At 36.8% G+C, this 14782-nt stretch overlaps 2 protein-coding genes and 1 non-coding gene across 3 annotated transcripts in view; 1 reads left to right on the forward strand and 2 right to left on the reverse strand.

Moving 5' to 3' along the window:
* Window positions 1-14782, forward strand: part of LOC134288187 (uncharacterized) — a 504266-nt gene that overhangs the window by 142868 nt on the left and 346616 nt on the right. The gene's annotated exons all lie outside the window — the stretch shown is intronic.
* LOC109423868 (tyrosine-protein kinase Abl-like) overlaps window positions 1-14782 on the reverse strand; it is a 34151-nt gene that overhangs the window by 8861 nt on the left and 10508 nt on the right. Inside the window, exons 5-8 of the mRNA XM_062854710.1 lie at window positions 5049-5635; window positions 4842-4983; window positions 3414-3534; window positions 3171-3313 (exon numbers count right to left, since the gene is read on the reverse strand). Of these exons, the coding sequence (XP_062710694.1) occupies window positions 3171-3313; window positions 3414-3534; window positions 4842-4983; window positions 5049-5635 (993 nt within the window). The remainder of the gene's footprint in view (window positions 1-3170; window positions 3314-3413; window positions 3535-4841; window positions 4984-5048; window positions 5636-14782) is intronic.
* Trnak-cuu (transfer RNA lysine (anticodon CUU)) lies at window positions 9294-9366 on the reverse strand. The gene has a single exon. It is a non-coding gene; the product is annotated as a tRNA-Lys (tRNA).

Genomic DNA, 14782 nt, shown 5'->3' on the forward strand with positions numbered 1-14782 from the left:
TTGTTTTAAAATGATAAACACAGAAATTCCCTGATTGTCATCAGAATTCCCTGAGAATTCCAGGATTTTTCCAGGTCGAGTAAAATTCCCTGATAATTCCAGGTTTTCCAGGTTTTTCCAGGTAGTAGACACCCTGACAAATCCGTTTAACTTCTGGAGTCGGATTGGCTCATCGCTGCTGCCACAACCGCGATGTTTCGAACACGTTTGTAATGCTAGATTTCACCGTCGGGTTCATATAGAACCGTTCCGGCCCCACTATTTGAATTTCTATTCATGTAGTATCAACAAAACATTCCTATGTTTGAAGATAGTCAGAAAACTACGAAAAATGAGGAATCATGTGGTAGGGTATTGGTTCCCTTATTAAACATGTGACTCCCATTTTCATCCTACGAAAAACAAAGGATTGAAGCGTATTTTGTTTTGTTTCTTATTTTTGCATTTTTTGTTAGAAGTGAGCACGCATGGAAACTGTTATGTCAAGATAGGCAATACCCATCCTACGGTAAACTCTCAAAGAGAGATTCTCTCAGCAGAGAACACTCTACTGCAGGCGGTATATCATGTATTATAAGGAACACGAATAAACAGTTTTATTTCTGCCATGACACAAACAACGTCGTGTTTCACTCGTAATAGAAAACCCCGTCCATGGAGTTCTTTATAACGTTTCCCACTTTTCCTGCAGACCCGATGTCTCAGGTCCTGATGGCCGGTTACTTCAGTTGGCGACAAGGATGAAAGTGCATAAAAATCTATTAAAAAAAAGTTTTATATCGTGCGTGCAACTACTTTCATGACCCCGTGCAAATGCATTTTGGCATGATTTTTTTTCTTTGTGTGGTTTGCGTAGACGGAAAATTTTGTGACCCTGTACCAGCAGAGGTTTATGTTCATTTTGTTTCACGTTAGACGGAAAATTGTGTTAAATTTGTTCCGCGGTGCAAACTTTATCTATGGCTGTTTTTTTTTATCCTCCGTTTCCCGCATTGTGTGCATTGCAGTGGCGGGCAAAGAGAGATCATCCAAGCACAATCAATAGTTACTATTGCCATTTTGTTACGAGGACAATGCGGCTCCATTCGACGCTTTTGGCTCTATCGTAGTACCAGTATCACACTATGAGCGAACTACATCGACCTTGCATGCATGCATCGGTTTTATGGATTGTTACTGGCTACACAAAAGAAGAGCTTCATCTTGCCCCGATGGCATTAAATGCAACAAATTTTGTTGCCTGTGCTGCAAGGTGTTTTGGACGTTTTGGGCGGCAGTAGACGTTGCATTGCGGATCGGAAACCTACGTTGGAGTTCAAGACAGAGCGACGAATATCATCAGCATCGGTTTTTTCATCTATACGTTTGTTTTTGTAAGAAGTAGAATTAATATTAAGATGTGTAATTTGACTGCTACTGTAAATCCTGAACCGTTGCGGTGATTGTTGCTAGTGAATGACTATTTTTGTAAAATGTGAATCGACCCGGTATTTTATCTTATTTATGTTTAGTTTATTGCATTTTGATGTGAAGAAGTCTATACCTATTTTTTGTGATTTCTTTTTGTGGTTTTATAAGGTACTTTTAATTTCGTTTGAGTATTTAGTTTTAAAATCAAACTTTAACGAAGGGTAATCCTCGATGAAACATAATTTGTAAACTTTGTGAGAGTGTGTGCAGAGGAACGTTTTGATGTATAGGAGTTGTTAATTTGAATGAACGTTCAAAGCAAAAACGGTTACTACAGTACAGATACAGACTCTGTATCTAAGTCATTGAAAGAGTATTTGTTTAAAAGAATGAGGAAGAGATCCAACGGATTGTAATGATTTTTATAGCTGGAGGTTTATAATATGCTATCGAATTGCATGTTTCAGTTTTTTCGATCATTTAGTTAAAAAGTATTATTTGCACCTCACATTTAGGTGATATCAGAAGAAAGAAAAGTTATTGAAATTACTCGATTCAGATATTTCAATATTTCCGATAATTAAAAAAAACTCAGATGTATGTATTTAACTATCAAATAAATTGTAAAAAAAAAAACAAGATAAATATAAACCTCCTTCTAAGGGTGAAGGAGTTGTTATGTCAAGATAGGCAATACCCATCCTACGGTAAACTCTCAAAGAGAGATTCTCTCAGCAGAGAACACTCTACTGCAGGCGGTATATCATGTATTATAAGGAACACGAATAAACAGTTTTATTTCTGCCATGACACAAACAACGTCGTGTTTCACTCGTAATAGAAAACCCCGTCCATGGAGTTCTTTATAACGTTTCCCACTTTTCCTGCAGACCCGATGTCTCAGGTCCTGATGGCCGGTTACTTCAGAAACAAAAAGAACGGAACCAATCGGTGCCGTTATCGCTTGTTTTCAAATAAGATGAATATGGGAGCGTGAAATTACTGATGGCACACATATCCTACAATGTGGCAGTAATATGCGAATATGCCACAGGTCGTTTATTTATTTTTTTTAAGTGCTGTACCTAGACAGGGCTACTTTCAACTTGTAGCACAATTTGAACGGACAAGCATGGTAATCTGTCCAATTAAAAGGTTACCCTAATTATTGTTCAACAACAATTATTGTAAAAAACACGGGGTAATACGGCAGTCTGCTGAATCCATGCCACACAAGGTTTTCGTTTTATTTTTTTTAAAAAAGTGTGTAACTAAAAACATAGACTTCTGATTATATATGCCTAAGTAACCACGGTTGATTAAGAAGCGCGATTGATTGGGTAAAATTGGATGATTTTACAATTTAAATTCTTTGCTCGTGAGGGAAACACGAGGTAGATTGTTTATCCCAGAGGTTGGATATCATTCTATGGAAATATCCAATAATTAAAAAAAACAGGCAAGACTAGACTAGACTAGAAAATAAAAACTCATTATGTAGTGTTACTTTAAATTAAAAGATTTATCATTGACAGAATATAATATGGAAATATATATTTAGTAGGTAAGTTGGTTAGCTGATAAAATATCTAGAGTTAGTAGTTCAATGAGTAAAAATATTAAAATCCACAAATAAAGATAGGCTTCTTGTATGAAGTTAAGGCAGTAGTTCATCAAACGACGTCACAGAGATAAGCTTTTGTCAAAGACACCAAGCAAAAGTAAAGCACACTAATTTCAACTTCCAGAAATAGAAATACCTCGAAACAGCTTATCGATAAGGAAACTACTGCAAGAGGACGATTTTGTGATTGGTATTATACCGTTTGTGTTTTGGTCGCCTTCGCCAGTCTTTCCGCTGTCCTCGTCCCGGTATGTTGAATCACGACTAGAAGAGAGTAAGCTATTTGGTAGGAACATCAAACGAGAAGGGAGACAAACATTTGCACGTGAATATTGACGGGTAAGGTAACGTTATTTGCGTAAGGATCACTGATACCAACCTCGTTCGCTTCGGTGGGGCTGGCGCCGTTTTGCCACGTTTGTTAGTGGTACGCCGCATTTGTACCCCGGCTGTGGCCGGTTTGTTCGGAAATGTGCTGAGCTTTGAGTTGGAGCCAGTGTCTGAATGAAGAACAAATTTGTAGTCATCGTTTTGGAAATTAGTATGTGGGTCATTCCACGGCGAATCGTCAACGTTTCAACATGCCACTTGTCTTTCAACAATCGCAAAATCTTGCTTGGAAAGGGGATTTGTATTTTTAGAAGACAGTTGGATAAAACGTAAGAATTTCATTTTCCAAATTGAAACATTCTCCAGAATTCTAGGTATTTCTTTAAAATGTCTCTAATAAAGACACTTTAACCTTATTATATTTCCTAGGAACTCGATGCATCATTTTCTCAATAAGGGTGCACTCTAAGAAATACACCGTGTCCAATAAGTTCTCATACAAATTGAATTAATTTCTGATCTGTAATTAGGATTTTCAAAGTAAATTTATTTATTGAAAGGCCAACTAACACTGATCAAATACCGCATATGTTTTGGAATTAATTGTCCTTTATCCGTCCCTGCTGATCGCTTATGTGTCGTAAGTCCATTTCAGCTGGCACGCACGCCATTTTATTGGTATTTCGTCTCATTTTAACTAGTAAAGGTTTTAAGTTGAAACAAATTAGGTTCCTGTCCTCACCATTGCTAGTAGCAACTATGACCAGGAGAAAAAAATATGAGATTCTGTATTGGTGAAGTTCGTACAAAATAAAACGTAAATTAAACAAAAATGTCCATTTACCTGTTTTAATGAAATTTGTTGTGTTAAAGCAGCATGCATATTATCTTGTTGATTAACATTATTCTCACTTCTAAAACATGCTTGTATCCCTATTGTGGTAAATTTTGTTCAAATTTACATTTTATGATGTTTATCTTCAATATAACGGTCATTTTCAAGGAAATCAGCCTTACTTAGAAATTTCTTACTATATCATCACTAAAATTGCGTGAATTTAACTTTAGTATATCCATTTGGAACAATACATGGGATAAACACTCAAAAGTTAACCTTATGGACTCTATTTAGCTATCGTAGAATGAGAAACTTTTCGAACATTTTTCTTACGTGCCGGAGCAAACGGATTTCAGAAATCGGAAGTGTACTACTAGGCTTATAAAATCAAATAAAAAATAACGTTATTCCAAACCGTATGCTTTATTGAATGAGCATTATGTGTCCCTTCAATACATGCATTCATTTTGAAAATATGAATAATAGATGTGAAATAAAATTATAATTTATAAATTTGTACTCTGTATGAGAACTTGTTGGACACGGTGTAGATATCTGAGAAATGCTATAGAATCCTTAGGTTTTGTGGAAACATTGACGATTTAACGAAGAATAACACATTTTGGTTCGGTAAAATACCCGATATTGGAGTGATAACCGGCTCGTGCTGAGGTGCCTGTTGCGTGCCCATCTGAGGCTTTTTCGCCATCTGCGGCGTCAGCTGTACTGGTTGAGAGACGCCTTGCAACTGTTTTTCTACCGCTTCAGTGATGGACGATTCCTGTCAACAAAAAATCTATACGGATAAGAAAAATTAGCGCTTGGAGACACTTTTTCTGCAATTACCTGAAACATGTGCTCTAGGTCGTGGTGAATGCTTTTAAAGGTCGGTCGATCCTGAGCATTCCATTGCCAGCATTTTCTCATGAGTTCATAGACTTCCGGCGGACAGCCGGGGGGCCTTTCCATTCGGTATCCAGATTCCAATCGATGAAACACCTCCGTCAAATCTATTCCGGGGTAAGGTGACATGCCGTACGTTGCTATTTCCCATAATAGTACACCAAAAGCCCAAACGTCCGATTTGGTGCTAAATTTGTTATACGCTAAACCTTCAGGAGCAGTCCACTTGATAGGAAATTTGGCACCTGCATGAGCCGTATAGGTGTCGTCTCGCATCAATCGGGCCAGCCCGAAATCAGCCACCTTTACGAGATTATTATCACCTACGAGACAGTTTCGTGCCGCCAGATCCCGATGAATAAAGTTTCGGCTTTCCAGATAACTCATACCGGATGCTATCTGGGTGGCCATGTACAGTAGCGCCACGGCATCTAACGTTTCTCGGCCAGCCGAGCGAAGGAAGTCCAGCAAGTTGCCATGGCTCATAAATTCGGTGATAATGTAGAATGGTGGCTCTCGCGTACATACACCTAAGAGAAGAAAATAATCAATGAACAGAGTCATTAGTAATTGTTTTCAGTTATGTTACTATTATTATTATCTATTTCTTGTTTTTTTTTTAATCGTGAAAATTCCCTTACGTAATAAATGAACAGCCCCTATGTAGGGTATGAAGATATTTGGGCAGTAGCTCCCACACTGACCACCCCGGCCACAACTCTACATACCAGCTGAACTGTCTTTTCGTTCGCGGCTAGATACTGTTTAGTGTATACGTAATTATCGTACGAAAAAAAAATGAATCGATCAGTGCAAAACCGACAGCGGAAAACGTCCAAAATAGGAGCTGCTGTTCGAAAATTTCTCGGGCGTATCTGCAATGATCGATTTCACTTCATCGATTTTTTCTTTGATTAACAACTTGACCGGCAAATCATTTTAGATTGTTTTTGTTGTTTTAGATGCTAGTCCTAGTCGTCCTTTATCGAATCGCTCTGAGAGATCATTCGAATATTGAGCATTTTTGATAATCTATCGTCCAAAGTCTTCTAGCTAGTAGATCATTAACGCTACCAGTGGATGAACCATTGGTTCTGATCTCAGATTAGAGTCTGAATTTTTATGCCATGAAAAAAATGCAGCAAACTAGATTAATTTTCATGAAATGACCATTTCTTTGAATACTCCGTGTGAAAAAAGTGGCCACATTGGGCCATAAGAAGATCGAACAGTTTAATTCGTTCTTAGAATTAAAATGATATCACAATAACATCATGGATGTTGATGGTACATATTGGAAAATGTTGTAGCGGTCTAGAATAATTTTCATTTTTACAAAAAAAAATAATGACAAAGGAAAAAAAACGCTGCGTTTAAGACGAATGTGAAAGCAATAGCCATTTTTACGGATATTATGACCGGAGACCATTAAGTGGCCATTTTGGACCACCAGAGGATCGAACCAGCGCAGTGACTGCGATCTTGGAAAAAGTGGCAGCGGTTTGGGCTCAGTGTATCAGCTATGGTATAGTACCTCAAATTCGCCATAACGGGTGGCCACTAAATAACGAAAATGCTTTGAATGTGCTCTTAAAAATATATGATCTTTAAAAATGGCAATCTGAATTTAACTATCATAAAGGTTTAACAATGTACGTCCATGGAAAATATAAAATTTAAGAAAGTTGAACGTAGTAATTTGTACAGTATTTTTTTGCAGTGATGTTGGAGCAACTGCTTTGTACGACTTTTCAGAGTTTACTTTCACGCATTTTCTGCGTCTGTGAAATCGTTGGTCAAAATAAATGGTTTCTCAGCTACCTTTAGCATCTACACACTCAAACAGTAATAAGAAAAAATGGGGATACTGACTTGTTTTTTTTTTTTGCTTTGGTTGTAGCCTTTTCCCGTAAATGACATTTATAGAAATTTCCAAAAAATGTTATTTTTCTGTATCACCAAAACGTGTCGATGTAATTTGTGCACTGCGGTTCATTGTTGAACTTTTTTTGTGCTATTTTTTTTTTATAACAAACCATTTACATGTTGTTCAATGTGTAAATTTGATTTGATGTAAATATTTGTTATTTAACAAGGCATTCTATTGATTTATCCAGCCCATATCACAAAAGAAGATTTTATTATGTGAAATGATATCATGCTTATTGGTTTTGCTAGTTTTCCTCTATTATCTTCAGGATCTGTTTCTTGGGATGCCGAAATGTGGAATTCATTAAAAACCGGGCGGGTTCTAGTTTTATAATGGTTTACTATTAACTTTTTTTACGGTTGTTTTCAGCAATCAGTAGAGCCGTCCAAGGCGTTTTGGTAGTGCTTCCTGTTTCAATGTCGTTTTCTGCAGAACAGAATAAGTTGACACAAAATAAAAAATACGCTGACTTTGTGGATAGATAGACGATGGTTTTGTCTAAAAAATGTTTACTCTATGGACGCTTCTATTGTTTTTAATCAGCTGCTAAAAGCATTCCCGTTATTTAGTGGCCACCCGTTAGTAGATTTTCGACCTTCAATGATGCAAACCAACAAGAAAAAAATCGTGAACAACTGATCAGGCCAAATGACCGGACACCTTGTTCAACTATCTTTCTCTTTTTCTTGGCATATGCCCCGCGGGGTTTTAGCCTGCTCCTGAGCTTGGTGTACTATTAGCACCGACGAACCGACGTGACAGCTAGAACAAATAAATTCAAATTTGTTGTCCGCGACGCCATGATGAAAAATAGCCGAACACTATCGCACCCTATATAACGGCTCGCGATGATTTGATAGCTCGATACCGAACCCCCGTGTGTTCATATAGGAAACGGTTCGCGTCTGTGCTGATTTGACAGAAGCGATCGCTCGCTTAGGTGGTCGACCGTTAAATTTGGGGGGGGACACTTTTGAATCGCCACTGTCACGTCGGTTCGTCGGTGCTATTAGAAGCACTTCCACAGTTATTAACTAAAAGTGTAACAGGGTTACAATACTTTCTCATTAAATAGTTTAAAAATTTGAATCCTAAATCAAATGGGACAAGTCCCCTCGAAAGGCTTGGTAGCGAGTAGCGCAAATCTAAAAAAATTCACCTATGTTCATAGGGGGTCACCTACAATCAATAAGCCAACAAATACGTCGTCGCGTTCGATACAATACAATAGAAGCCTGGAAAGAATGAGGGCTTGGCAAATGAAATGCAAGCTACGGGATCAGTCCGGTTTAGTAAGTTCCAAAGATAGGGTGTGTGCTAGAAGAAGAGCCAGTGTTTCACGTGGAAAAATTGCCAGAGGAGTTAGTGGCAGCCATATGCAAATGATTTTGAATTGTTAATTAGCGGAATCAAATCGCAGAAGCGGAGAGAATTAGCCAGTCGAATCAGTACACCTTCAAACGAAGGTCGCCGGTTGGGGCACAGCCTCCATCTTGCCCACCGGAATCCACCACGTGGCCGAATCACCCAGTAATCTATACCGGATAAACCATCTAGGAGGTGGTAAGGTCGTGCTTACGTCACCCTGTACGACCGCTCAACGTACCAGAGCACCCGTCTCGCCCGGAGGGCGAAGTTCCGCGGACCCCATCAACGGTACCGCGGCCCGAAAAACGGAATCACGCCTACGGGCCGATACCCGTACAAGCCTACGCCATAATACGGTAAAGCAGCATAAAAAGTCACCCGCTGCCAGCATAAGCATCGTGGGGTGGAGAAGTTCCCCCAGAAGCTTTCGAGCGACCGTTCATCCGAAAGTCACATCGTACCGGTACGCAACGTAGTCGACCGTCGTCGCAACCCCTACGTCATCAATCGTCATCATGTCGCCTGACGTCACTCGATCCAGAAAACAGGTGATGTACTAGAATAGGAATTCCAATTAGAAAGAAGTAGATCTAGTCGCGACTAGGGGTTAGGTTGGTGGAATAAATTCAGGCGTTAGCCAAATGGGACTTTTTAAATTCGAATTGAACCGTGCGAGTATTTTATTTTAGTTCGAGAATATCGTTGCATTAATTGATTTCTAAGATTATTGGCTTATTTGTTGGTTGATTGGTTGCGGGTATCTTGTGTGTTCAGAAGTGATCCTACCAGAGTCTCATCGGGCATTTGTCACATCGCGGCTTTGCGGTAGCTCGGCTACCTGGCGCGGAAGCAAAGATCGTTGCAGTGAGCTTCCACGCTTGTTACATTGGCGCCCAACGTGGGGCCCGAACCCACGACCCTGAGATTAAGAGTCTCATGCTCTACCGACTGAGCTAGCCGGGCATTTGTCACATCGCGGCTTTGCGGTAGCTCGGCTACCTGGCGCGGAAGCAAAGATCGTTGCAGTGAGCTTCCACGCTTGTTACAAAAGTTTCCTCTGCCAATGACCATTTTGCATGTGTATATCGTGTGGCAGACAAGAAGGTACTCTACCCAAGTAACAATCTTGCTTCTTTTTGGTTTTATTTGTTTTTATGATAGTTTTATCAAAGCATTGCATAATCTTATTGGTCTTATCATAGTGTCTGCTGAGCACAACTATACTTCATCAATCTGTGGTTTTAAAAACATCTTCAAGAATACTTGAGAGTCAATTCTTAAAACCACGAACACAACAATAACTACTGAACCTAATGTAACATTTTGAAAATCCGCAACTACTTGTTGGAAGCGCTGACCGGAGAAACTTCCCCGGACAGGTGATCCCGGTTGGCAGCGGAACCAGGCTGCTGCTGGAGTTTGTCGGACCAGGCAGCCTAATTCAAAGCCGGCTCAGTCTTGAATCGAAGTACTCTTGAGTAACACTTCTTACCCTTGGTGAAGTGGAAATAAATTTAAGACACTTTTTTGCGTTTTTTATGGAGAACATTATATATCTGAGTACTCTTGAGTTACACTTTAACCTCTTGTTTGAGTTGAACGAAATTTAAGACGATCTTATGGCGAGTTTGATTAAAACCACCGATAACTACTGGCGTCTTCTTGAATTTCAACTGAAGCCATGCTGTCAAAATGTATGGATAGTGGATATTTTACCATATCCACTATCTGAATCAATAATGTTGAATATTCTATTATCGAATAATTATCGAGGCGCTTTGAAACTTTCGGAAGTTTCATGCATGTAGCATATTATTTAAATAATGCTACATGTAGCATATTATTTAACATTAGAATAAATAACTAGCCACAGAAGTCCAATGTCGTGACTGTTCGTGTGACTAACATCTAGTTTGCCACGCCCTTACAGCGTCAGTAGCGGTACTAGAAGTGTCAAATAAATTTTGTTTACCAAAACAGAAGATCCTTTACAAGATAAGCACTTAACACTTAAACTACTGAGGGGGTGAAAACTCCCGCGAACTACCAAGGGTCCAAAAAAAGTCGGAAGTCCAACTTTGACAAGGCATTTCTCGGCCGTTTTTCAACCGATTTCAAAACTTTTTTTTTTGTGATAGAACCGGACAGGTTTCAAGAACATCGTCCATTTAAAAAAATGAAAATAGATGCGTCTACCCAAAGTTATTAAACAAAAGGCACTTCCTAGTTTTTTTGAGAACGCATTTTTTGCACACTTTGATCAATAAAATAAAATTTAAAGCGATGACATATGATTTTTTCGACCCTAAATCATGCATACAGCCGGAGTGAACATGTTTATGCAAAATAAGTGGTTTTTCAGTACACTAATATTTTAATTTACTGGAAAAACTGCTAAAATACCCTATTTCTCACATAAAATAAGCAATAAATCAAAATTTAAAGCGATGACATATAGTTTTTTTGGTCTTAAATTGTTCGTAGGACTGTACTGGATATTTTCGATTAACAATATTTTTTTTTAATTACACTTATTTTGTTTTACTCGAAGAACTACGAAAATTCCATATTTTTACACAAAGTAGTCAACAAAACTAAAATTAAAACGATAATTTGTAGTTTTTTAGCCTTGAATTGTTCTTAGTAGCTTGGGGACATACTTGAAGAAAAATAGTGATGTTTTCATCACACTTATATTTTGATTTACTCAAAAAATATCGAAAGTATCACATTTCTTACACAAAGTGGTTAATAAATAAAAATGGCTTACAATGCATTGCAGTTTTCTGCCTTGAAATTATCCGTGAAAGAGTTCAGGGCATATTTGATGAACAATAGTCACGTTTTTATGACACTCTTAATTTAGTTTACTCAAAACGTTAAAATAATACCATAATTTTCATACAAAATAGCCAATAAACCAAAATTTAAAGCCATAACATGTAGGTTTTTGGTCTTAAATTTCCAATAGAATGTTCTGGACATGATTTTGATGAGATATGAAGTTAACATTACACTAATATTTTGTTTTATCAAAAAATGTACAATATCACATTTTTACACAAAAAAGCCAATAATCCAAATTTTAAGTCAATGACATGTAGTTTAAAAACTTTGAATTTATCGTGGTAGTTGAGTGGGTAGTGCTGTTATATTTCACTCATAATTAATTTCGCTCGAAATACTAGAAAAATACCACATTTTTTCACACAAAGTAGTCAAAAAATAAAAATCGAATACAATATGTGTTTTTTTTTTTGCTTTTAAATTATTCGTGAAAGAATACTGGACGTATTTGATAAACAATAGTGAAGTTTTCATGACACTCTAAATATATTTTACAAAAATTTAAAGCAATAACATATAGTTGATTGAATTTTAATTTTCCGTTAGTATGTACCAGGCATGCATTTGATAAAATTTTGATGTTAACATAACACTCACATTTTGATCAACTAAAAAAATGACGAATGTGCCCAATAAAATGTTCACACAAAATAGCCAATAATCATAAATTCAAAGCGAAAATATGCAGAATTGTATTCTTGATTTTTTTTGTTCCAGTTCCAGGCTATATATTACCTGGAAAAAATACAAAGGAAACCGGAAATCCTCGGGGAATTTTATTTAGGGGTAGGCGGGGCATTATGGACACCCGGGGCAGAATGGACACCCTCAGTATTTTGAAATATACGAACTTTTTTGAACTTTTATTGAATAAAGAATATAGTCCATTTGTTTAAAACGTAGTTTCAGGAAATAAACATTCGAAATTAAAATTATACTTGATTTTACACGAAAAAGTTGCGTCCTCCGTTTTTTGTGCATGGAAATTATAATTTTCACACCATCTAAAATAAGATTTAGTGATTAATTTATTGCAGGTCGATTAAAACCTGCTATTCCCAGAACACATGCAAGTAGTTTTGCTGTATCTACATGCTTAACATGTTTATATTTTCTTTTTTATTATATCAAAAATCAAGTTTGGAAATATCTTCTGCTGCCGGGGCAAAATGGACACTCACCTTTTTGAAAGAAGCGGCAAGGGAAAAATATAACCTAAATCACAAACCAACCAAATTCTTCGATTTCAGTATATTTTCGGTTAAATGTTCACTATAGTAGACATAGGGTGAAACAAATTGGTCAAAAAATGACAGCAGTGGAAAATAGTTTTTCTAGGCACAGCTGAACATGCCGACAAAAACGAAGCTTTATCCAAAACAGCCTGAATTTAAATTAACTGAACAAAAATGAACTACTTCGGCGTATTATTCATCCATAATAGTTGTTTTGTAATGAAATGACTTTATAGGTGTAAATAATGTACGAAATTCATAAAAGTCTCATGGTGTCCATATTGCCCCATGGGGGTGTCCATTCTGCCCCGTATGCTTGAAGACGGTCATGAAAAACTAACATTTTTCAAACCATTTTTTGAAGTGGATAAATCATTTTTCTTCGTGAGAATTCTTATGCAATAGATGCTAAATAGACTTTAAAAGGATACATGTATCAAAAAACCAAACTTTTTTGACATCTTGCCAGGTAAAGTTGGCAAAAACCTTAGGGTGTCCATATTGCCCCGCCTACCCCTAACAGGGAAATCTTTTTTTAATTTGTTTTGATTTGTGAATTTTAGCAATGCCAACTCTTCGCTGTTATGAGATTTGCTTTCTTCCCGTCCGTTACCAAAGCACAGATATTTGGGACTAATCACTGACTATATTTCAAGATTGACGTAGTTTCTCTCAGGCCTAGGGGTCTTGGGTGTTAATGGAAGGTCCAAAGAATATGATTGGTCAAAGTTTAGGCACAATTAAGAATATACAGAAACAAGCTCACCAAATTATACGAGTTCCAGTACTCGTTGGACGAAATTGTCGATCCATTTGCGTCTCCTGAACATGAAGTAGCAATCATCAAAAAATACACGGAAATCCCGTAGAAATGAAAAAAAAAGTTACGAACTTTACTGGTATGAATAAAACAAGTTTCCCAAAGTTAAGGTTAGGTTATGTGTTTAGTTGAGAGATTTTCAGCTCGAGGCCGTCCCATCTGTTACTTTTCAAAAGTTTGTCTAGTGTTTATTTCTTTCGAATATGAGCATCTACTACTACTTCTTTGTAGTAGGAAGTGTCAAACAAATATTTTCCCGAAATGCTGAAACTTCTTACTGGAAGCGTGTCGTTCCGTGAAGAAGTTGAAGATTCTTCTGGAATATTATTCGGAAAGCAAATTAAATGAAGAATGAATCTGTTCAACCGTGCTAGAGGAATAAGAAGAGGGCTCCTATATCTAGCACTCTAGCAGCATACCGGAATGCTGTCGATTTGATTACGATACTGCAAATTCCATGTACATACAAGGATGTTTCCAGAATGCAAAATATGTTTTTCCGTTTTTAACTGTTTCGTTAAGTGTGAGTATGACGACAATATCACTATTATTTATTAAATATATTAAGTGCACTCTTACGACCATTTTAAGACCAAAAAGTTATATACTATCGCATTAAATATTGATTTGTTTTTTTATAGATATATGGTATTTTTGTATTTTTTAGTGACAAAAAATACGAGTAGCATTGAAAGATCACTGTTGTTTATCAAACAAGTCTATTACTTTATTACGAATAATTTCGTGACATTGATTGCCTCCAATTTTTATTTGTTGACAACTTTGTGTGAAAAATGCGGTATACTTTCCTAGTATTTCGTGTGAAATAAGATATGAGTGTTATAAAAACATCACTCGTATTGTTCAAATAAATCCACTAAACTAGTACGATAAATTCAAAGTATAAAAATTACATGTCATTGATTTAAAGTTTGGCTTATTGGCTTTTTTTTTTGTGTAGAAATGTGATATTCTCGAACATTTTTTGATAAAACAAAAGATTAGTTTGATGAGAACTTTAAAATTTTTATCAAAATCATGTCCAGTACAAACCAAAAAAACTACATGTCATCGCTTTGAATTTTGATTTATTGATTATTTTATGTGAAAAATAGAATATTTTAGCAGTTTTTCCAGTAAATTAAAATATCAGTGTACTGAAAAACCACTTATTTTGCATAAACATGTTCACTACGGCTGTACGCATGATTTAGGGTCGAAAAAATCTTATGTCATCGCTTTAAATTTTATTTTATTGATAAAAGTGTGCAAAAACGGCGTTCTCAAAAAAACTAGGAAGTGCCTTTTGTTTAATAACATCACAAAAAAAAAGTTTTGAAATCGGTTGGAAAACGTCCGAGAAATGCCTTGTCAAAGTTGGACTTCCGACTTTTTTTGGACCCTTGGTAGTTTAGGAGTTAAAAATAATCAATTACAGGTCTAACTCGATTATCCGGGTGACTCCAAAATTATTTCA

The sequence above is a fragment of the Aedes albopictus genome, chromosome 2 (assembly GCF_035046485.1).
Source record: "Aedes albopictus strain Foshan chromosome 2, AalbF5, whole genome shotgun sequence".
Lineage (NCBI taxonomy): Eukaryota > Metazoa > Arthropoda > Insecta > Diptera > Culicidae > Aedes > Aedes albopictus.